Genomic DNA, 24,383 nt, shown 5'->3' on the forward strand with positions numbered 1-24,383 from the left:
GCCATTACACATTGTCTACCGTTTGGGAGTGTAAATATATGTTTTTATAGTAGTTGATGTTTACTTGTTCTAAGTATAAACGAACGCCCCTACATATATAACTTATACAAGGCCGCTACTAAAGATTTCTTACAACTCTCAGTATCTTCTATGCTGTGACAAATTCGAAAACTAAAGGCTTGTATAAATCTATAAATAAATCTGGGTCATGTCGTAATTGCAAAGGAAGGCGTAATTATCTATTACATTTTACCACACAAGAAAATAAGCAAGGTCCTGACATGCAAGTCACAGGAAGAAACGAAGTTATTCATGATTCAAATACCAACAGTGATCAAGGTTCTAATAATTCAGTTGATGATGTTAATCTACAGGTTACTACTAAATTTTAAGGTGATAAATTGATAAACCACATAAATCTGAGTGATTTGACTCAACAATACAGCAATTATATACATTTGTTAGATTTAAAAAAATACCACGAACAAACCTAATATTTTAGCCCTTTTAGAACGTTGCCATCGTCAAAACGCCCCCGGATGATGGACGGATGGTACATTGAGAAAAGCCTTCACACAAACACGCATTTATGATATTTTGTGAAAAACGGCAAATGCCTAAGGAAAATGTAGAAACAACCAGTTTTCATAAAGTAATGAGTATATTTCAACTTATCATATATTTTCAACACTTCAATATGAAGTTTCATCAGCAAGACTTGTCCTAAATAATTTACTAATTGCATTCAACTGAAGCAAGCGTAAAATGTCCTAAATATACTTTAAAATAACAACAGGAAAGCAGCAAATAATAAAGGAAACCGAACAAGCTCACATTGTCGGTCGATGACAAGCTTTGGAAAATATAACAAATAATTTGGTCCTGCGTAAAATGTGCTTTGCAGGCTGTTTCATTAGATATCTCGAATTTTTCTACGCATTATGCTTACGAATATTTTCCTTCTTGAAGCAGACTGTGAAACTCACCTTAAATCATTTTCCTAACTACCCTCAGACTCTCATTAATGGCTTTATTTACTTTAACTTTTTAATCCTTACTTTCCTTCGTCGCTTGTTTTATGTACAATTTTACTATGACGAGTTAACTTACTATTTGCTTTGAAACTAGCATTGCAAATGGTGCATTGAAATGGACGATTGTCCGAATGGGTTTTCATATGTTCCCATAGACTGCTCGAATATAGAAACGTTTTATTGCAGATATTGCATGTATATTGACTTTGTTTTGCATGTTTATTTCGATGAATATTCAGAATGGCTTTCGATTTGAATGTTAAACTGCAGAACTCACAGGCATGAGGGCGATCATCTGAATGCGTTTTTAAATGATGACCTAAAGTTGAGGCGTATAGAAACTGTTGCTGACAAATCTTGCAAACGAACTGTTTTTGTTTGGAATGCTTGTTTTGATGCGTAATTAGATGATCTTTTCTTTTGAAACTTAAGTGGCAAATGTTGCACTCAAAAGCGCGATTTTCTGAATGAGTTTTTAGATGCGTAGATAACATCGATGAACACGAAAATGATTTATTACAAATTTTACAGTGATACTGTCTTTGTTGAGTGTGATTTAAAATGTGGATCGTTAACAAAACATTTCCCTGAAGCTTTAATCCGCAAATCACACATTGAAGAAGTTTATCTTCCAAACGTTTGATAATATGAGCCTTAAAATCACCTACCAAAACAAACGTTTCGGCACATGCGTTACGTTTGTAGCCTTCTAATTCTTCTGTGGCATTTGTGTTCAGTATTTGCATTTTTCCATTTTTTTCTAAATTATCCTCGACGCTGAATATGAGTGTCGCATCACTTGCAACGTTTTTTAACTCTACCATATGCGACAATTTATGTTCTTCGATTCCAACTACTTCCCTCAATTCAACATCAAACATGTGTCTGCTATCGTCTGAATACCTACAAAAGTAGCATAAAAGCACCGTTTTTGTCTTATTATTTCATAAAGAAGTTGGCCAAGCTTTTTCGACAATAGCATTGTCAGCAAGGCCCAACAAGGGGACCAACAAGTCATATCCAAAACAGGAAATCAACAGTCAAAAAATAAAATTAAAAGTAGAATAAAAACCAACACAAAAACATGAAAATTTTTCACGAACGTGTCAAAGTAAGTACTGGTCCTCAATACGGTAAAATAACCAGTCAGGAATCAGCATATTTTCTAAATTTAGAAAGCTTTCGGTGGAAGCAATTTTAATTTGCTCTTTTATATTAATGTCGGGCTGCAGTTTAATGGGTTTCTGAGACCTAAAAATTAGAATTATTATAATTAGTTGATACTGTTACCAAAATTGATTCATATACTATGATATGAGTTTTGGAAAATGCGATTAAACGCAATTGGGTGATACGTTTCCTATTTCCCACACTTCTCATTAAATAACTATCTTAATGTCTTAGATACATTATCCAATGTTGCATTGCCAGTTATATTGGAATTATCTACAGTTGTTATGGCAGATGTAATTTTTCCTGAATTGTTAATTTTATTCTTGATGGGATTGTTCACATATCCTTCAACGGGTTGATGATTTTCAGCCGCCGTATCTTTTTAAGTCTAGCAAACCACCACAGTCATCAGCAAGAATAGTTGCTGACGACCTCCGAAAACAATGTGCGGAGAAGGCATTTTCCACTAAATCGAATAAAAAAAAATGATAAATCTGTAGCATTCTTTGAGATAGAACAAATGTTCATATATTTTTTTACTGTAGGTTAAAAATGTTTCGGTACAACAAAAGAACGTTGTCGCTAAGTTTTAGATTCAGAAATAAAAATAATAAAACATTTTGTAGTATCTTCTATATGTTGAGGTTTTATGTTCCGCAATTCCAGTTATCGACATGCAGCGCAAATTCCAATTATAAGAACGATCTAATGTTATAAAAACATATATTTTTCTCATTTGGGTCTCAAAATTAAAACGACGTTTAATATACGATTATAACAACAGCAAAACAGTAAATAATAAAGGAAATCAAACAAGCTCATATTCTCGGTTGATGACAAGCTTTGCAAAAAGATAGCAAATAATTTAGCCCTCTTTTCGAATACTGCGATGAACATTTGAACATGTGAACAACTTGACACTGTGCTTTACAGGCTGTTTCATTACAAATCTCGATTTTTTCTACGCATTATGCCCACGAATATTTTCCCTCTTGAAGCAGACTGTGAAACTCATCTTCGATCATTTTTCCAACTGCCCTCAGACTCTCATTAATGGCTTTATTAACTTTGATTTTTTACATACATAAGGGCGATTGTCTGAATGACTATTCACATGCTGAGATAAATCCCAAAAAGAAAAATAGGTTTTATTACAAATTTTACAATGATACCGTCTTCCTTGAGTGTGTTTCCGAATGTGAACCTTTAAGGAAACATTTCCCTCAAACGTTAATTTGCATTGAAGAGTTCTATCTTCCGAACGTTTGATAATATGAGGCTTGAAATCACCTACCAAAACAAACGTTTCGCAAAATACGTTACATTTGCAGCCGTCTAATTCTTCTGTAGCATTTGTGTTCAGCGTTTGCATATATTCAGGATTCTCCAAATTATCATCGACTTTGAATGTGAGCGTCGCATCACTTGCGTCTTTTTCTAACTTGAATATATGCGACGATTCCTGTTCTTCGATGTCAATTTCGTCCTGCACTTCAAGATCAAACATGTGTCTGCTATCATCTAGATATCTACAAATAAAGTAGCATAGAAGCACCGTTTTGTGTATTGTTATTCAATAAAAAAATTTGGCCAAGCTCTTTCGGCAATAGCATTATCAGCAAGGCCCAACAAGTGGACGAACAACTCACATCCACAAAAGAATAACAAGACAGGCAGAAAATCAAATTAAAAGTCGAATATGAAAACTACACAAAGGCATTAATTTTTATTGCGAATGTTAAAAGCAAGTTAAATAATTAAGATTCATTTATCCAAATTTGGAAAGCTTTCACTGCAAAAGTTGCACTTCGTTTCACTGTTGATTGAAGATAACCTGAACCTCGATTGGCAAAGTTGAAAAAAGAACTGCTTTCAAGTTAGTATCAAATATATTAATTGGGCAGGATTGGGGTTCTTTTATTATGCCAAATCTACGCCAATTCAATTTAAGTTTCCTCTTTTATTTTAACGTTAGCCCGCAGTTTGATACGATTTTGAGATCTGAAAATTACAATGATTAATTGAAACTAAATAAAGAATTATTTCTGTTCATCTTCCTTCACCAACATTTTCATCTATTTTATCAAGATACTTGCAAACGTTTCGTTGTTCTTGTTACAATTGTTGCGTTCCATATTTTGAGATTTCTTTATACTCTATTTAACATTTACGATATTCGTCTTTGTTTTGATCTTATCGCACTATCGGTATTCTTCGATAGTAATCTCGTCCATCACGACATCATTAAATATTTACATCATTTTAACTGGACATCTAAAACAGGAGTGTCATCAGCTGAAGGTGTCTGCTTGTCCGAGTTCTTTTGAAAACATCCTAAGGACCAATAAATTGCAACTTTTTTCCGCCACAACGCAACATTCAGAGAAGATAGTATCAAAATTCTGCTTACATTAAAGATCGAGATAATTTGGTATCAAACTCTTAATAATAACAAATTTAGCTTCTGCACTTAACAGACATTTCCAAATTTCGAATTGTAATTTTGTATGTTGTGAATACATCTTCTGAAACTTATAGTTGAAAATACAAAAACAATTCCTTGCATGACATATTTTCGTTTTGAAAATATGTTTTTTAAAAACGATTTATTCGCAAGTGCTACAAATCGAGTTGTAATCGCACGGCTTATAAATAGAGAATGAGTACAACAATTAAGACTTGTCATAAAGAGGACAAAAGTGTCTATAAAGTGTTCTCTAGAATTGGCTGCTGATTTGGCTGTATCTGTTTGAAGGTGTGTTGGGCTGATGGCGCAACTCATGACAGCACGCTATCAACAGCCTGCTTTATAACCTTTTTATATTAGAACACCTTCATTTAATCTGTAGCATTGTCTGATGGTTGAAACTGACAGGTTTTACTTTCAACTTTCAACTTTGCAATGCGTGGAGCTTTTTTTAGAAATAATTTTATTCTGAGTAAACAACCAGCATTTGATTCTGGTTATTGTCTTAGAAATAAGTCAGTTCTCTGACAACTTCAGACTTTTCTCTGGAATCATTTCAAATATTGGACAGATCTTGTCAAAAATGAAAAGATAAATGTTTACCCTACAGTAAACACAACATAAAAGCAAATAATATAACCCCTTTTAGAACGTTGTTATAGTTAAAATGGCAACAGATGTTGGTACATTGTGCAAAAATATATCTTTCAACGCAAACACGCATTTGGATTATTTTCTCAAAAATTGCTTACATAATAAGTGTTATAAGCAGCACAAATTCTATGAGTAGGTACCTAATAACTTACTAAAACTATAAAACAAATTTGCATATTTTTAAATTTACCAATTTTGACAACGAGTGAAAATTTGACAGCAGCCCGGAATTACAAAATTGTATTCAAATTTAAAAACTCTCGTAAGTATCTAAACTTTGTTAATTAAATACTTCCGCATGGCACCTTTTCAAGCTCAACAACATGGTTTCGAAGAAAATTCATTACAACATTTCGCTTCTTTGAAATCATCAACTTTTGTTTTTCATATGGATCGAAAAAAAGTACATCGCGTATTAAATAGCCCGTTTAATAGCGAATTCAACGATATGTAACAAAGTGTGATTTATTCCGGTTATTGGGTCAAAAAACAGGTTTTCATAGATTATCCCCATTTCTATTAGTAAACGATATCAACATTGCGCTTGTCAGTTCTAACAACTGTCAATAAGTATTTAATGCACATCAGTATCCGAAATTTCTCGAGCGTTTTTCATTTTGCCGGGAAACAATTTTACAAACGAAGAAACATTTTATAAGTTTTCATATTTCATCTTGGCTCACAACAATAGTGTAACCAGAAAAAACCTTCCAATGAGGAAAAAGAATACCACGTTATTCAAGCAGTTGTTGAAAAGCCTGAAATGTCAACAAGGGAAATTGAAAATCAAATTGGAGTACTTAAATCAACCGCTCAATTCATTGTAAATAAAAATAGCTGTAAACCCTTTATATTGGGAATTTGCCAAGGACTTCAAACTGGAGATGAAATTAGATGAAGGACATTCATTCAGTTCATCAAATCCATTTGGTCGGACTAACAACGGAATTTTCAGTAGGCGAAACACCCATAATTGGGTACAAAACAACACATAGGAAAAAATGAATCCAGTCATCAACACCGATTTGGCTTTAACTATTGTGGCGCGGAACTTTTGGAACACGACTATTGAAACCTTTTATCACCCCAGTTTGACCGCAGAACGTTACCTTAACTTATTGGAATATCAATTAGAAGAAAGCTTAGATATTGTGTAGCTAGAAAATGTACAAAATTGCTGGTCTTGCAAAAAACAAGAGGGAGCTCCTGCGCACAATGCCAGACAAGTTCGAGACTGCCTGTCTCAACAGTTTCCAGGAAGATTGATCGGAACTTATGGTAACGTTTCCTGGCCAGCACGACCGCCAGACTTGTCCCCAATCGACTTATTTCTTTGGGGTTACATTTAAAACCAAGTGTACGTTCACTATTTCGACACTTTTGAACAATGCATTACTTATTTACCGAAGCATTTAATTCCATAGCTCTAGATCGGTTAGAAGAGCGTACCTGTGTTTAGAAAATAATGATCACCTGCTTGAACATTTATTATAAACTTTTTTGTTTTCTTTTTCTGGTGTTGGTATACTCATTTTATTTAAATTACTATTTTTGTATAACTTTTTCTTGATTGAAAGGTTTTATTCTGGTTTTAGTAAGTTTGGTAAATGGCACGTACTCCCTAAGTTGAGAGCTAGAGGTCTAAAATTTGACTTATGAAAATGTAACCTTCCAGGATATTTGTTGCACATGTAAAATAGACATCGTTTATTAAAAACTAGATTTTTGACGCAATAACTGCAATAAATCATACTGTCATACATTGTCGAAGTCGCTATTAAAAGAGCTATCTATTACGATATGTACTGTTTTCGGTCCATATGAAAAACAAAAGTTGATGATGGTTTCCAAGAAACGAAACGTTGTAGTAAAATTTTCATCGAGACCATCTTGTAAAGATTGAAAAAGCGCAATGTGAAGGTATTTTTTGTTTTTTTAGATGATTCGAAATAACTTCAAGAATGAGAAAAAACGAAAACCCGAAAAATCACTTTTTTCTAAATATCGCAAATATTAAAAGAAATTCTTGTTTTCTGAAAACGCCATATATATGGCCCATTGATTGCGCAACTTTTTACTAATTTAACCAACTTCGTATCTCTTACGGTTGCGGAGATCCCCATTGCACACCCTGTATAATTGAATATTATTGTAAAATAATTATATTTTTGGAAAATGCGTTCAGAGGCTCCTGGGAAATTAATTTCGACATTAGAACGCTGTAGACTGAAGAATCATTTGAAAGAGTAGCTAAAATTGCAAAATATACCAGACATAATACATATACGTATGAGTTTTCGGAATATTAATGTCGATCTTGGGACGCTTGAGACTCAATAATCAGTTGAAACAGTAACTAACATTGCAAAATATACTATAGAATTAAATTTATAAAATGCGTTTATCGTCTACTGAAAGATTAAATTCAACAATAGAAGTCTTGAGAGTGAAGTATCTGTTAAAAAGTGTTTAAAATTGTTATAATAAAAAATAAAATAATAAAATATACTATAGTAAGAGAGCAAAAAAATATACCATATGACTTGGAACTTGCGTCTGAAAGCAATTTTGGAGTTGAAATGGACCTTGAAACTCTGTCTGTAAATAATTAGTTGATAATGTTACCAAAATTCAGTCGTCCTATGATATGAGTTTTGGAAAATGCAATTAAACGCAATTGGGTGATACGTTTCCTATTTTTCATGCTTCCCATTGAATAATTGTCGTATTATCATATATTCGCAACATTATTGTCTAATGTTGCATTGCTAGTTATATTTAAATTATTTAAATTTGCTATGGCAGAAGTAATTTTTCCTGAATTGTTAAGTAAATTATTGATGGGATTGTTTACATATCCCTTAACGCGTTGATGCGCGTTGGCAGAGAAAAAATACCTTTTTTCTTTGGCCAAAGTGTCGGCTTTATTTAAGCCAGTATTAACATTAAATAAAAGTTATTTGCCATCAATGTAAAATTCAAACGGAACCCAAATAACAGTGAAATTGAATATACAAGACAAAGGACAAAGAGACATATCAATTTAAAGGCATCACAAGATAAAACAGCTAAAAAATTGAAAAGGGTAAAAAAATATTTGGCAAGACAGAGACGCAATCATAATTAAGGCCACTCACCAATAATTTAGTGCATCTCCACCATGGAATAATGGAGAGAGCATGCTTAACAGAGGCAGGTGTAATATTGTACTGATTTCGTTAATCATCGTGTCCGTATGTGAAAAATGTGAAGAATGACTAGCTGATATGAAAATATTAATTTTTTTTTTCATTTATTTATTTGTTGTTAGCAGAAAACCATCATTCGACGGGTTAACTATTCTACTATAGAAAGTAGATCGATGTTCGTCACTTTTTAATTTCTGGCAGAATGTTGTTGTAATTAAGAAAATTAACCGAGGCATTGATTTTAATGAAGATGGATTCACTCAAAAGTATTTTTGATATTTGCGGTTGACAATCTAAAATTCTTAAATTATTGAAGTCAAACTTGTTGTGCTGTATTGTTTGGTGTTTGACCAATGCGGTGGAGTTGACAACATTGGTCTTTGCTGAAACTCTTTTATTACTGAGATTATCTGCTTTAGATATCTACCTAACTGATAAATGTAGCATTGAGTTCAATCAGAGCAAGGTATTTTGGCGACACAGGCCCTACATAATCAATTCAAAAATTTAAATATTTTGCGAAATAAGAGCACTATTTATCAATCTGTACTAACAGACGTGAGGAAATTCTGTCTTTTTTAAAGACAAAAATTTTTGAGGCGAAATACCCAACAGGAAGTTTGTAAAAAAATTTATTTTATGTAATATTTCGGAAACCGCTTTAGATCGATATAGGAATCGTTATGAAAAAATAATCATATCTGTATCGCCAACCGTGCAATAATATACAGGGTGTTTCATTTAAAATAGCTAAGTTGTATGTACTTTTCGGTATAAGCGGCAACCTCGCATTGCTGAAAATATTTTAGGCCGATAGAGCATAGAGATCTACTACGCCATCGACCGTGAATCACCCTGTATATTAATACATTTTCATGTATGAATTCGATGATCTTCTTCATACTTTTGTTAGGTGAGATATAAATTGCTACGATTATAATTTCTTGACCATTTTCTGTTTGACTAGTATGCTATATAAATATCTCCTATTGACGATATAACTCGATTATTTATTTTTAAATCCGCCTTCTAAGGTGTATATAGCTGCAGAAACGCGCGTCATGTGTTTTCTTCTGTATCTTTTTAATAGTTTTAAGTATAGAATTTCACTGTATTTAACGAATTATATTTTTTAAACAATAACCTGTTGCATACTTTAAAACTGTTTGTTTACGTGAAACTTAATTCTCCCTTAATTGCAGCTTAGTTTCAAGCAGAATTTTCAATTTTACCTCGATTCGTTTGATTTACTTTTTCCGTAGACATGTATTGTATATATAATATATATCGTATATTATAATAATTCATAAATTATTAATTTTTAAATTTGCAGGTACTTACATTTGAATTATACGTATATGGATTTGAATTTATATTTTTTGTTTTAAAAACTTGAATTAAAAGTTTTTTTTATAAGAAAGTTTAGTTTTCATTAAGTCTTTGAGTCAAATATAAAGAAACGAAAAATTTTCAATTATTGATTGATGATTTCTGCATTGTCTAAAATAAAATTTATTTTCTAAAACTAAACTCGAAACTGTTACTTTCTTTCAAATACGAGCAGTTATTAGGAGGTTTGAATGAATTTAGACGTCTTGTCCTTTCGTTTAAAAATATAGAAATAATGAATTCTAAATAACATAATGAAAATAATGACAAAATAAAAAACTAGTGTCTCGGGAGTTAAACAGAATAACTTAGAAATATGTATACCTATAAATCGTCAATCGAACTAGCTGGAAGCCCGTGATATTTATTGACTTTATATTTGATCAACTTTAATAATTTTTCTGACTAATCCAAAATAATTCAAATTTGTACAAATGATCAGGATAAAAAATTATGCTAATTTAGCTATACTCAAAATTAATTTTGATTAAAAATTATTAGCAAATAAATTCAACTTTCTCAAGTTCAAACAAGTCCTCAACAAAAAAACATGTTAATTTAGCTATAGTCAAAATTAATTTTGATTAAAAATTATTAGCAAATAAATTCAACTTTCTCAAGTAAGTTACTTTGTTTACTTGCATAGAGTGTTACTTAACATTCTCTACTGGCTTTAATGAAAAATCTAATTGGACTTTGCCAAAGCGCTGTGAACTTGCCTACTAATGATGCGAATCCATCTAGTTGTTGGGCTAGTGAATATATAAAAGCATTTTTATCAAAAACCTTTGGACAGGACCAAGGATTATTTTAGACTTTCATTTACGAAAATCTATGAGCCGGTTCTAATCTTCGACTCTTTTACCAATTTTGCGAAAAAATTAGTGGGAAAAAACAAGCGGTCTTTTCAAGCTATTAATAAACTAAGTTAAATTCGAAAAAAATCGACTTATGCTTCTGAAATGAATTGGATTTTTGCGCCAAAAATAGCTTCAATTAGGCATTTATCAACGATCGAAATACAGAGCCAAGTGTACCAGAATAACTCTCAAGTTAGACATGTGGATGCAAAAATTGTGTTCGGACCAGTCCCCGTCCGCAAACTTAAACGAATAGTTTATTTTTAGGTTTTTTAGTTGTTTCGTATATTTCAGGGTGCAATCGAACATAATTAGGTGCATAAAAATCAAGTTTATTAACGCGATTACGTTCATCCACATTCACACTGTGAAATTGTGTTGTGTGTGCTCAAGTTTTCGAATTTCCTTTGGATCCATGTCTCGTCATTTAGCGATTGTACAGGTTTAAAATGTGATTAAGTTATCAAAAAATAGTAGGACTACTGTTACACTAACAGTTAAAAATAAAACATTTTTCAATTGAAAACTAGCAACATGCGTTGAATTAACTAAACAAAACGTTCTTGTTGTGTTGATTCAATTCAAATCCCTTACATAAAGTGGAAGATTAAATAGTAGAAGCTTTTCCTAAAACATGCAACATTGGAATTGTTCTTAAAATACGTGTAAAACATGTTTCGGGATTCATAAACACTGATGTCTCATCTGAACAATTCCATTGCCAAGACTTTATTATAACTACCTATATTATTCGAATGTCATAATATCTGGTAGATTTCGTTAAATTATTCAGGCTTGAGTTATGTTCTTTTGATAATTATTAAAAATATATTATAGAGCCAAACAAGCTATTTATTGTCAATTTATTGATATACAAGAAGTAAATTTAGAAACGAATGTTGCAATCTTATTAACAAAGCTTTTTTTGGCAAAGAAAATATTTTATAAATTGAATTGCAATGAACTATTTGTTCATTAAACTTGGGATAATTTTATATAATTCCATCCACATTAGAAGCACTACGCAAACTGTTTTGCCATATTTAGAACTTATTTTATCTCATTTGATAACGTTCTTATTTTGTTTTAATTAATTTTAAGTTGCAAATTTAAAACTAAAAGTCAGTAAACGCAAAAGTCGACTTTAAATTTTTTATAAATATAAATAAAATATTTTACAAATTTTTAATTAAATTGATGGTTTTCTCTATAATTCATTCTTAATAAGCACAATTTGATTGCGTCAGTTCAGTTCAATCTGAAATTCTTAATTTATATTTTTTTCCAAGTTTAATTTTTTCGTTAATAAGATCACAATTTGAACCCTAAAGTGCATAGTGAGTAATTTTTCCATCAATATTTAGATGAGTATTGTAATATTTCAGTTAATTTTGGTAAATTGAATAAAAACATTGCGCTTTAAAAAGCTGTTTAAACCAGAAGAGCTAAAATTAATTTTCCTTTCGTCCGGTCTTTGTAATTGTCGAAAATAACATAATATGACTCTTTTGTCAATTAGTACTGATAATTAGTAAAAATGTACGTAAATAGTCAAAAAAGTGGGATTTTTGTTGATGTAATACCAGAACCCCCCCAGTGAAATTTTCTGATTGAATAATAACATTAAAATTACTTTTTACTGCAAACGGCCCATTAATTTTCAAATAAAAATGATCGGCGAATTATATTATAAGAATGTATACAGTATGACCAGCCAATAATTTGAATGACTTTAAGAGCATTTTCAAATTAAAAAACATTACAAAACCTTATATACAGGGTGTTTTTTTAGTGAGATAGAGTCCATTATTTCCGTTGGTGTTGAACTTTCGAAAAATAGTTTCGTATAAAAGTTGTGTACGCACCAAGTGCGCACATTTTAAAAATATCTTATTTGATACAGAGTGTCTCAGAAAAGCGAGGCAAGATCAAAGTATATGTTTTTAAATAGAACTACTCATTTTTCATTAGCTCCTGGAATGCAGCTTGAAACGCTGCATTTGCGCCTTAAATTGTTTTTTTCTTACTTGCGACGTTGACAGATTGTCGCCATTTTCGTAAAATTTTGCTTAAAAACATGGTATCTAAAAATTCATTGTAGAAGCAAAAAAAAGACTTAGATGCAAAAAAATACGTCTTTCCAATCAGCACAGGTCCGCTAAGAATGCTATTAAACCAAAATATTAATACATTGTACAGGGTGTTAACAATGTGGACTTCAAACTAAAACTTTTTAACGCAATATAACTTTTGTTTTTCAAATGGAAGTACCTGTATTCATTAGATAGACAATTTACAAAGTTACAAATTTGCATTTATACTTTAAGCTGTGAAATCAAACGTTTTCAAATTATAAATTATTTTATTAAAAAATTTCAAAAAGCATAGCATTTTGTGTGGGGACGCACAATATCTTCACCATGAGGTTCCACTAACGGGACCTTTAAAAAATATTTGCCTCGACAGAGGTGGAGGGTTGATTTTTGACAATGGTGGATCTTTATGGCTCTAACACCTGGTTTCCGAGCCCAGTACTAAAATTTTAAATTTACAGGGATGGAAATCGCGTTGTAATACAAGATTACTTGGGGCTACGTTTTGATTAAAAATAATGAATTTTATTAAATATTTCGGAAACCGCTTTAGATCGATATAGGAATCGTTATGAAAAAATAATAATATCTATATAGACAATTCATTTAAAATAGCAAAGTTGTGTGTACGTTTCGGTATAAGCGGCAACCTCGCGTTGTTGAAAATATTTTAGGCCGATGGAGCATATCTGGTGACTTCGTTATACAAATTTACAGATAGATCGTGCATCGCGTTCTCCTTAAATGTCTAATACGCCATCGACCGTGAATCACCCTGTATACTGTAACTTTAACGTGCATGTTATCCGTCAAACACGTTATGTGGCTCCAACTGGTGTGTTGTATCAGTAAAACCGTTAGTTATATATTCCTACACAGTGATGCCCCTGTATAATACTACGAGATCAGCACCCATGACACTATGCTGACTTAACTGTATTAGAGATAGGAGAATAGTATAAGTAGTAGTGCAAACCGGCAAACTTTGTCTTTTTACAACTAACCGTCGTGTACGAACGTAGTTTTGTAATAAAGTCCATAATCTAAGAAATTGTTTTTTTAAAAAGTCTTCGCGCTCGGCAAAGCATAAAATTCGTTATATTATAACAGGCGCACGCTATCGACGAACGTTATATTAAGAAATAGCGCTTCAGAATAACAGCATCAAATCACATACCGCTATCGAACTTAACGTGCGTCCGTCGAAGTTAACCTCGGGGAATAAATAAATAAAACAATTGTGTTTAATCAGAGCGTAGTTTTGTCTTTTAGCTATTTTTTTTTTAATTTCCTTACAATTACAAAAAACAATTCTGATTTTTTTATGGGCAGATACGGTCTTTTAATAGATGATAAAAACCGTTTTGGTAGAGTTTCAATTTTTCGATTGACAGATTCGGATTTTATTTTGATTCTAAAGAGTTTGCTTCAGATGTTTGATAATATGATTTTTCTATTAAAAGCCGCTAATTATGGAAGATTGTAAGGTTTATGTAACTAAAACTCATTCTGTTCAATTTCCCAAAAATACTCACTCATTCAATTAAAATCTCGGCTGAAAATATCTATTAGAATTTTACTATACAAGCTATGGTGCAATATGTGCTACGTTCATTTTGCAATAGTGAAAATTCTTATAAAAACACCAAAGGCAGCTGCAATAATGATATAATTCATAGTAACAAAATACCACAGCATGAAGCTAATTACGCTTTTATTTATTTAATATCGACAACTAAAATATAATAAAAGAAAACAAAATCAGTGAAGGCTCTTGGAAGTAAATGCAGATTTGTACAAAATTTTAAACAAATATTTATTAGCGTTCTTGATCGATTTTATCTATTCGCTATTTACTCCAGAGAATCGCCTGATAAATACCGATAAATAATCAACAAACTTTGTAAGAAAAATATGTCTTTTGGTGGTCTTACAGGTTAGCTGTATATTAGAACAATTAGTAAATGGTCTTGAAAATAAGCTTTATTTTCCTCCACAAACTCTATTAAATTTTCAAATTGTTTGCCGGTTATTTTTTTTCCCTCTTCTGTACATGCTCCATTGAAAGTGTTTGAGAAGACAACAACAATAACGAACGAAATTGAAAGTGAATGCAAATAATAAACAAAGACAAGTATGGTGCATATGTTTTAGAAGCTTCGATGGTTTGATGTTAACTGTCTCTCTAACTAATAGACCATTCTTATAAGGGCATCTCACTTTATGCATCGAATATTTTTTTCCTTTCTAACGTTTGATGGATAACTGGGTCGAGAACGCATACGTTAACTCGGAGATAGAGCACACCTCTGTTGCTGCGTTATCGAAAATGTTATCCTGAACTGTTAAGTCGCCATAACGTGTGTCCATTCAAAATAGCATTTATGATACAGCACAGGGCTAAAATGCCCTTTGATTTAAAAACCCCTTAACAAGACTGCAAAGGAGACATTCCTTAGATAGATCTTAGTATACGTTTCTGTACTGTAAATATATTTCGAGTCTCCGAGCTACTTTTGATTGACCGACAAACTCATTCATCAGATTTCAAAACTTAACTTCGCGGGCAGCTATATTTAAGTTCTTCCATATGTTCATGCAGAATAGTTACGTAGTTGATATTCAATAAAATTTGAGCCACTTATATAGAAATCAGCGATTTTTTTCGTCTGTTATTTATCGTCTTCTTGTGCGACAAAGAATATCACAGTACCGTTTTGATTTTGTACTTATGGGGCATCCTGTATAATCCGCTCTGACGTGCATATTTTATTGCAACCAATTTGGCTCTTAGGAATTTTGTTTTGGTTACTGCGCGCTCTATTCATCTCACTAGATTCATTTTCTGCTTTCTGCATTTTAAGACGAACATTGCCAATAAAACTATTTTTAATTTGTGCCGACTGGATAGTTTTAGCACGTCTTTAGCGTGCTACAGCTATTACTGCTACAGCCAGCTACAGTTATACCAAAGTTTAATAAAATCAATGAGTTAGAAAAGCAAATTCAATTCACAAAAATAAATTGTCTGGTAGAGCTAGTATAAAATAGAGACATTAAATAAATGCAGCTATAAACTGAAGAGAAGCTTTTATAAAAGCCCACAAGAATTTTTCTAATCTGAACAATAATCTGAATAATTTACTCTAAACAAATGTCGCATGTCAGTCACAGTCTAAATAAACAAGAACTTATTCTACATGTTTACTACATAAAAAAAATTTTTGCCGAAAATATTTGGTAGTTTTCCCTGTATATTCACCTGGCTGCGGATGGATGCCTGGCAAGAGACCAATTAATTGATATTTAACTCGGTCGATTGACTGACCCACTCTTTATATAGATCAATTGCATTGGCTTTGCTTTGAGTTCGGTGAGTGCTAAATCGTTTCATAATTTACCTACCGAAGTTTCGAATTTCTGTCCGTCTTCAAGGTGAACATTGTTGGTGCGCTGTTGTGTTTCTGTCAAAGTTTCCTCACAAGAATGTCCTCAGACGATTAGCCGATTAATGATGACTTGAAAACCTAAAATAGCTTTTCAATAATTTGCGTGTTGCAAATTGTAATCAATAACATCGCATTTATTGCTCAGTTTATGGTTTCTAAATAGGTCAGGCATTGATGATTTATTTCGTTTTTCCGGCTAAACCTTGAATCCCGAACAACTGCCAATTGCTCGCCTAAACTAGCAAAGGAAATTCCAAGACTAGTTTAAAAAGCGTTATTGCTAAACACACTGCTAAAATTACCAATACAAGTTAAGTTTTTTTAGGTGCTAAGATGAGTTATGGCATCTCATTATAAGGAACCGACAAATGTGAGTACAAATTTATTAAATTATTAAATTCCTTCTCAAAAAAAAAACAGAAATGTTTTAATACTTTTATTATATTTTTATAGAGACACACAATAACACTGACACACTTGCACATGTATTTACGAAAAAAACCACAGAAGACTGAACGATCTTTGAAGAATCGCAGACGAAGCACAGATGTTTTTTACTTTGCGACGCCCTGTATGTACAAACAACGCTGCTAGATGTTCGTAAAGCTTATTAATATGATGCTTTTATCTATGTGAAACTTGGCAGCTAGATAGAGAGTTCAAATTTTCTTTTAATGCAGCTAAATGCCCTGTTTTTATCGTTATAGGATGTTGGCCTGACTATTATCCTGATTTGATATATAGTGCTTTAACATTAATTTTGCTAATGCATTCACAATTTGTTTGAATTAAAGTTCCAAATAGTTTTTTTGATGGAATCAATGTTTGATTTTTAGACTCCTGGAGAAACCCTGGTAGCATGGCAAACTTACAGAGCCAATAGCAGTGACGAATTGAATCTTCAAGAAGGAGATGTCGTCGAATTGATCGATATCTGCGATCCAGCTTCATCCTCAAAGTATGTGTTGAACTGAAGATTTACAGTTTTTTTTATAAAGTACATTTGGGCTTTAAGGAGACTGAAGCTGGATCCCGAATTGGACCAAGTTTCCGGCGAATTGCTCGATAACAGCGCTGCAAGACATAAACTTTCGGTGAAACCTCGACGCACTTATGCTAGTTCCAGACATTCCCCTACTAGGTTAAATGTTAATGCACGGTAAGCAGTAGATACCTAGTGGAGAAAATTTTTGTGCTATTTAAAATTTTATTCTAACATGAATCATCTGTTGTACGTTTAGAAAGTAGAACGAGCTTTAGATAGTTTCGCCAAAGTTTTTTGTTATATTGGTTTCCAGTTTGGTATATTGAATTACCTCATTATACCTCACTGAATTCTGATATGAAAATATTTAAAGAATAAACAACATCAGTTTCTCCTATAAACCTTAACAAAAGTACACAGGCAAAATACACAGGGTCAGAATTCAACAATATATTTCATAATAACAAACAGCGAAATTGTAGCTAAACAAATTCTTGACGTAAGAGACTCGGCATCGCCCGAAGACCCTGAAATGTGCCGACAAGTTAATCATTCTTTAGAGGACCAAACTACGAAGTGGCTTTACAAAGAACGACTAGAAGAGAGATTCAAGATAAATCCATTAAAAAAAGAGGAAAATGTAAACGAACTCTGGGCAAAAATAGAATGGAATATTTCAGGCTGCAAAAGAAAGTATGGGAGTTAGGAAAATTCACTTCAATTCTACAAAAGTATCAAATCCATGGTTTACCAACGAAATAAGAGATTTAGCGTGCGACAAAAGAAAATCTCTACAATATTGCAGCAATGAGACGCCTAACAATTATAAGCAATGCAAAGATACAAGAAACCACGAAAAAAGATGAGAAACTTGAAAAAAGAACATTGGATACAATTTATCAAATAGTTGAAACACGATCTTTATGGAGCGCAACGCAAAGTGAGGAAAATGCTTAAAAGGAGAAAACAAACTATTCATGAATATAACGACTTTAATAAAATAGCAGCAGAACAATAGACACCTTACATCAAAGAACTCTCCAGTGAGGGAACTAATGAACATCCAATAAACGGGGAAAAAGGAGAGAAAGAAGAAGAGGACGACAACGAACAAATCATAGAAATTACAAGCAAATAACTTAGGAATACCACAGGAGAATTCAAAAACAGAAAAGCCCCAGGACCTGATGTGATAGCTAATGAGCTCCTCCGAAAACAATTGAAATCTGCAAAATAGAAAAAACAAAAATAGAAAAAAAAATTGTACGAATATTTTACCGCAAAAACTCGGGTTTTCACTAATTTTTTACATTTTAATATTTATCTGGGAAACAAAGCGCCTTATCGAAAAAAGTTATTCTTCACAAAATTTGAAAATGTGCAGAGGTGTGTTCAAAATCACCCCATCAAAAATTAACGAAAAACGTTTATAAAGGGGATTTTTTAAAAATCCGGAATATCTCCAAAACGCTAAAGAAATATTTAGTTCGGGGCACTCGACCGGATAGGGCAGATCAATGTGCACAAAAAAGATGATATTGACTTTTTCTCTAACGTGAACAATTAAGGAGATATTGGCTATTTTTAAGTTTCAGCTCCCATAACAGCCCGTATTACGTTTGAATTTTGTCCCTCATAACTCAAAGATTTTTTTAAGGGACATCCGGAAATTGCCTGCTATGTAGTTTGGGATTAAACGATCGGATACTTGCGCTCTGAACTTTGAGGAAAATCAAAACTTTTTTTTCACATTTTATTTTGTTTCTCGAAAATGTGCGCCATGCATAGAAGTATCTGGCTAAAATACTTTATAAACTTCCATATGAAATCATTTTTCAGAAAATGTTAAATAGGGGGTATTAAAAAATCCTGAATATCTCCAAAACGCAAAAGAATGAAGTTCAGACCGCGCCACTGGATATTATTAACCTTTCTGTAAACTGAATAATTAGGGAGCTATTGGAGATTTTTTCGTTTTTAGCATGTGGGTTAATTAGGATTTTTATTCGCTGATGCCTAATTCAGCCCAACTCTCTTATATGTCAAAAAATAGCTCAAAAATAACCTGTGTGAAAATCGTTTACTTCATCACGCCCTGATGAGTAATCTTTTTTTATTTTGTTTTACCAACTAACTTTTTTCCTTTTGTTTCCTTTGAAAAATATTGCGGTTTTTTTTGGATTTTTAAGATACGAAGCGAGTACCAAACCAATGGAAAATAAGCATTACAATATCAATAAACAAAATAGGTAATAAGAAGAATTCTAGCAAATACCGTACAATCCAACAATTACTAATAAAACCACTGATATATATTTTTCATTAAGTATTATTTTTTTATCCAGTAGTTTCCAATGCATATAGAGCCTTTTCAGATGGCACTTACGACTGTTTTCAAGCAAAATATAGATTTTTGAATATATGGCACTTAGACCCTTTAGAAGTTATACTCTTCAATTAATGTGCCGACAAATCAAAAAATGATTTGAGATAACATTTTTTTTTCTTGGAAAACGGTGAACGGAAAACGAATACTCGAATATTCGTTAGATATTAGAGTATTCGAATAATTTTACTATTTGAATAAACCACAAAACGAGTATTCAAATTTCGGATTTTTTAAAATTTCGAGCCCTACTTTCTACCTCGGACTTAGCTATCGCAGGTTTTATGTCTCCACCTTGGTATTTTACAGCCGCGTTTTCCTGTTTCGGCTCTTGAAATAAGTCCCCTAATTATTTTGAATAAATTTTTGTTTTGCCTCCTTTATGATCTTTCCTGTCTTGAGTCAATTAAAATTGCCGTATGTACTTTGTAAGTCTTCTATCTCACAACATTGTTCAGAAAAATAAGTTTCTCGTACTTCTCTTACTTTTCTTCTTATTTAACTTTGCAGTTGTTTGTCGTAATTTGCCTTGCATTTTCTTCTTCTTACAAGGTTCTACAGAAAGTTTTAATACGTTTAAACTTTCTTAAAAGTCTCTGTACTTATTAAGGTGTTCCTTAGGTCTGATCACCAACAGCGAGCTAAACTCTCAAGTCCAAATATTTTTAATATTCTGAAAACGTCCTGCAGTTGAAGATATCTTTTATAGTTCTTGATGCCTTTATAGGAATTGCTCTGTGGGGTCCCTAAAGTTTTTCATTCCTTTGCTTCCGATATTTTACCAGACAGGAGTTAATTATAATAATGAAAATTTTAAAGACGTTTCTAGGCAAAAGTTATATATGTAATTTATAATCCATTAATTGGATTCTTTTCATTTTCTTCCACCAATATACAGGGTTGTAGTTGTAGTAACAATTACACTTGCGTGCATTCAGATATTTTACACGTTAGTGTTTACACGAAAACAATTGTATTGGGTCTCCTTATAATACAAATGATTAGAAGAGTAGGTTACACTATTAAAATCGTTGAATAACAGGAAGAAAATTTAGTTTAAACATTGATTTCGGATTTATTGATTATTTACAATGAAACCTATGTTATCAACTCACTATCTTATCAGTTGTTCAAAATGTTGTCAATTTTCCTGTAAACAATAATAAGGTCTATTTTTGAACCCTTGCCTATAAGTATCGCAAGGAAAAACTGAATGTCTCATAAAAGATCAAAATCTTTATTATTCCATTTTTCTCTCCTTGCTCTAAAGACTAATTCCGTTAAAATTATTTACCAATATGTTAAGGATCGTTTTAAGGACAGAAATGAGCTTTCGTGTATAGAATGCCACTATTAGTAGCTACTTTTCGCACCTTTCTGGAATTATTGGACGTGGCAGTGGGGAAGATTGCAAGGTGTTCCTCCACTTCCTCCACTTTGTACGCCTCTGGGAAACTTTTTTCTTTTTTGGGATTTTAGCAGCAAATACTCAAGCGCCAATACATTTTACATCAGAAGCCTTTTCTTGGTTTATTGCTCAAATATTAACCATTTTCCAGAAAATTGGTTTTCTATGAACAAAAACATAAATTTTGCTAACGATACATCAAAACCTCCATCATTGGCCAGTTCAATAAATTGGGGTACGGTATGAAAAAGTAGCTATTAATAGTAGGAAAGAGTGTGACATACAGTACAGTCGCATCTTGCAAAGCGAGAAAAGTACATCAAAGTAAATAAATACACGTTATTGGAATAAATTTTGATTGCAAGGAAAGAACACAATTTAAAAAGGAGTTTTAATCTTTATTGCTAAAACTGGCTTTTTTCGTTGGGCAAGGCGTGTACAAGATACAAGAGTTACTTAGTGAAAAATCATTAAGTTAAGGCCACCTTCCTCCAAAATTTATTGCTAATTCTGCTTGAAAGACAATTGGAAATTGGAAACAATTAAGTGAACGCATTTAAGCATAGTTAAAAAACAGCCTTAAAATGAATTTCCAATATAAGAAAAGGACATAAAACGTTACAGCATTATTATTTTTCAGATGGCTTGTAAGAGAAGTAAACGGGAGCAAAAAGCAGGGATGGGTACCATGTCGAATTCTGCAAACAGCAGACGATCCGACAATGGGAAAATCCGGATTGCCTGGAGACGCTGCCTTTAGACGACAGTAAGGGCTAGATTAATATATTGTTTCTTTTAGCATTTTATATTAATGCAAAAACATATTTGGTTGTTTCAGAGCGGTGGTTAAAGAGCTTGTCGAAACTGAACAAGAATTTGTCAGGGACTTGGACTATGTAGTGCAAAACTATCTAATTCCATCTGAATCTGGCAAAACTCCGAAAATTATCAAAGATAATTTTTCAGTTCTATTTGGAAACTTGAAAGAAATCGCCGAATTTCACCGGACGTAAGTAGCTTTTTATAAAACAAGCTAGAATTACTTATCCAAAGGGGAGGCGAAGTGAAAACTTGAGGCAATCTTAGCTATTTCAGTAAGTTTTTCTTAGCATAAAAATTGAGATGAAAGGCAACAAATAAAATATATATAAATGACGAAAATTAAAAAAAAAACTCAAACAGATATTTGATCAACAGTTTATACGAAATGCAACCAAAATTTCGTACAACCAGAAAATAACGTGGAAGTGCTTCACTACCTGAGGAAAGTTAAAGTTGATTCCATTCAATTTTCCAGATTCCAAATTTGTTGGCTCAAAGCTTAACATTTCTGGTAATTAATCAGCGGAAACCGCAACTCGTCATGTGAAATAAAACAATTAATCATGGGTTTACACTCATACATGTTTGGTTCTGTTTTAAATAAAATCAAAAGCATTGTTCATCTAAAGTATTTTTGATGCAATTTGACGGATATATGAAAGCTTAAAAGCATAACTTTTTGTACATCCACATAACTTTTGTGTCTACTTGTTTGTTCTTTTCATTACAATTTGGGCTCGTTTCTACCTGGAAACCTTAATTTTTGGAGCTTGATAATCTCACGCCAACGCCTTGTATTTAAGACCATAAAATATAGTCTTTCATCCCTCTAAATTTCACTTTGAACGCGAGTGACTTAAAAACTTTAAACCAAAATTAACTTAACTTAATTAACTCTTAAACTAAAACTAATTTATAGTGCAGCATGTCTTGTGTTCCTTCCTAAAATGGTTAATAATATTTCATACAAAGCAAGACAAGAAAACAATATTTATAACTAATTTAATATATTTAACTATTAACCAGACGTGTTTCTTAATTATTTTAGTGTTCTGATGGATGGTGTTAAGTATTACGCAAACGAACCCACTCTTCTTGGAAAAGCGTTTTTACGTCTGGAAAGGGATTTCGACAACCATGTAAACTACTGCAAAGACGAACATTTGGCTCAGGAATTCCTTGATACTTCAGATGCAGCTTTTGACTATTTTGCGGTAAGTTAATTGTGGTAGACTAACGAAAATTAATGGAAATTGCTTAAAATTGTTGCATTAAAATAGTTTTCCTAATTGTTTCCAAACTCTTCTGGATACATTTCTAGAAATTGCCAGGAGATGGAAAAAATTATAATATAAATTAGTACTTCTGGGAACTGGCAATTAATTTTGAATATGAATAAAATAATAATAGATTGTGTTGTTTATAACACTTTCAATAAAAAATGTAGTGAAATGAAGCATCAGGAAGAATTTTTGACATGGATTTCAAATTTTCAACACTTCTTTTAAACTTTCAAGGTGCGCTTTTGGGATTCAAGTAGCAAACGTAACATTTTTTTTTGTTCCATTTATTGTAAATTGTGACACTCGAGTTTATATTGCTTGATTGTAGTTTGTTCTGTATTATTTATTATCATTAATTACGATTTTAATTCAAGAAATTACATTAAATTTTGCGCTCTATCGGCAGAAAAATCAGCTTCAAGATCTCCACTTAGAATGAATGATAATTTATGATAGCTTTCACCTTAAGAGCGGACGTTCCTCCCAACTGCGTTTGTCAGAAATCGTGCGAAAAGACGCGAATGCTCCAATTTATTTGCAACGTACTGCTCATCTACTAGATCTAAAGTCATTGGTACGAATTCGGTCATTAGCACACCGAGATGAAATGGATATTGAAACACAAATAAGTATTTCCGATTCTTTTTTAGTTCTTCATATAAATTATGAAATTCTCCAAATTGCAATGAGATTGGATCATTCGCTCCGTTTCGCACGATTTCTGACGAAAGCAGTTAGAACTAAAACGCATCCGAAGGACACCGGCCCACAGACTACACACTATTAGAATCACACGGCTGTGTGCGTGCGAGAGGAAACTGCGTATAGGGAGTCATCACTTCAAAAAGGATGAACAATGAATGAAAAAATATGTCTAACTTTACATTAACGCTAATAAAAAAATATATCGTAAATCAAAAAATATCCAGACAACACGGCTAAAGAGATATAAAGCAAGTATTTTTATGGCGATTAACAAGGCTTTTGATATCTTATGTACGGAATAATACACATTATCCGGGGTCCGCGCATCTCTCACAAGGGTCACCATTTTTGTGCAACGTATATATCCATATATAGATAAGTTCTATATTGTGGAGGCGGATTCATTTTTTACAAACTTCTTTTTGGGTATTTCGCCTCAAAAATTTTTGTCTTTAAAAAAGACAGAATTTCCTCACGTCTTTTATTA

At 32.4% G+C, this 24,383-nt stretch overlaps 2 protein-coding genes and 1 long non-coding RNA gene across 8 annotated transcripts in view; 1 reads left to right on the plus strand and 2 right to left on the minus strand.

The window, feature by feature from the left end:
* Window positions 1-24,383, minus strand: part of LOC125505364 (zinc finger protein 136-like) — a 75,716-nt gene that overhangs the window by 7,353 nt on the left and 43,980 nt on the right. Inside the window, exons 1-4 of one of the 4 annotated variants that reach the window (XM_048669059.1) lie at window positions 16,264-16,420; window positions 3,502-3,736; window positions 2,138-2,285; window positions 1,703-1,937 (exon numbers count right to left, since the gene is read on the minus strand). In XM_048669059.1, coding sequence (XP_048525016.1) covers window positions 2,268-2,285; window positions 3,502-3,736; window positions 16,264-16,301 — 291 coding nt within the window. In that variant the 5' untranslated portion in view covers window positions 16,302-16,420 and the 3' untranslated portion in view covers window positions 1,703-1,937; window positions 2,138-2,267. Of the gene's footprint in view, window positions 1-1,702; window positions 1,938-2,137; window positions 3,737-16,263; window positions 16,421-24,383 lie in introns of those variants that run through there. The other 3 variants (XM_048669060.1, XR_007282123.1, XM_048669058.1) reach the window with 3 other exon arrangements.
* LOC125505365 lies at window positions 3,908-8,640 on the minus strand. 3 transcript variants are annotated; one of them, XR_007282125.1, is made up of 3 exons: window positions 8,466-8,640; window positions 4,271-4,481; window positions 3,908-4,208 (listed from the first exon to the last, which is right to left on the minus strand). It is a non-coding gene; the product is annotated as an uncharacterized LOC125505365 (long non-coding RNA). The 3 variants fall into 3 exon arrangements; XR_007282126.1 differs by having other exon boundaries at window positions 3,908-4,234; window positions 4,275-4,481; window positions 8,466-8,639; XR_007282124.1 differs by having other exon boundaries at window positions 4,275-4,481; window positions 8,466-8,632.
* Window positions 16,640-24,383, plus strand: part of LOC109536109 (obscurin) — a 50,145-nt gene continuing 42,401 nt past the window's right edge. The window contains 6 exon segments of the mRNA XM_048669061.1: window positions 16,640-16,677; window positions 17,144-17,265; window positions 17,323-17,466; window positions 21,727-21,852; window positions 21,925-22,095; window positions 22,957-23,122. Coding sequence (XP_048525018.1) covers window positions 16,648-16,677; window positions 17,144-17,265; window positions 17,323-17,466; window positions 21,727-21,852; window positions 21,925-22,095; window positions 22,957-23,122 — 759 coding nt within the window. The 5' untranslated portion in view covers window positions 16,640-16,647.

This window comes from Dendroctonus ponderosae, unplaced genomic scaffold (genome assembly GCF_020466585.1).
Source record: "Dendroctonus ponderosae isolate FM_Combo_2020 unplaced genomic scaffold, Dpon_F_20191213v2 Dpon_F_20191213_8, whole genome shotgun sequence".
Classification (NCBI taxonomy): Eukaryota; Metazoa; Arthropoda; class Insecta; order Coleoptera; family Curculionidae; genus Dendroctonus; species Dendroctonus ponderosae.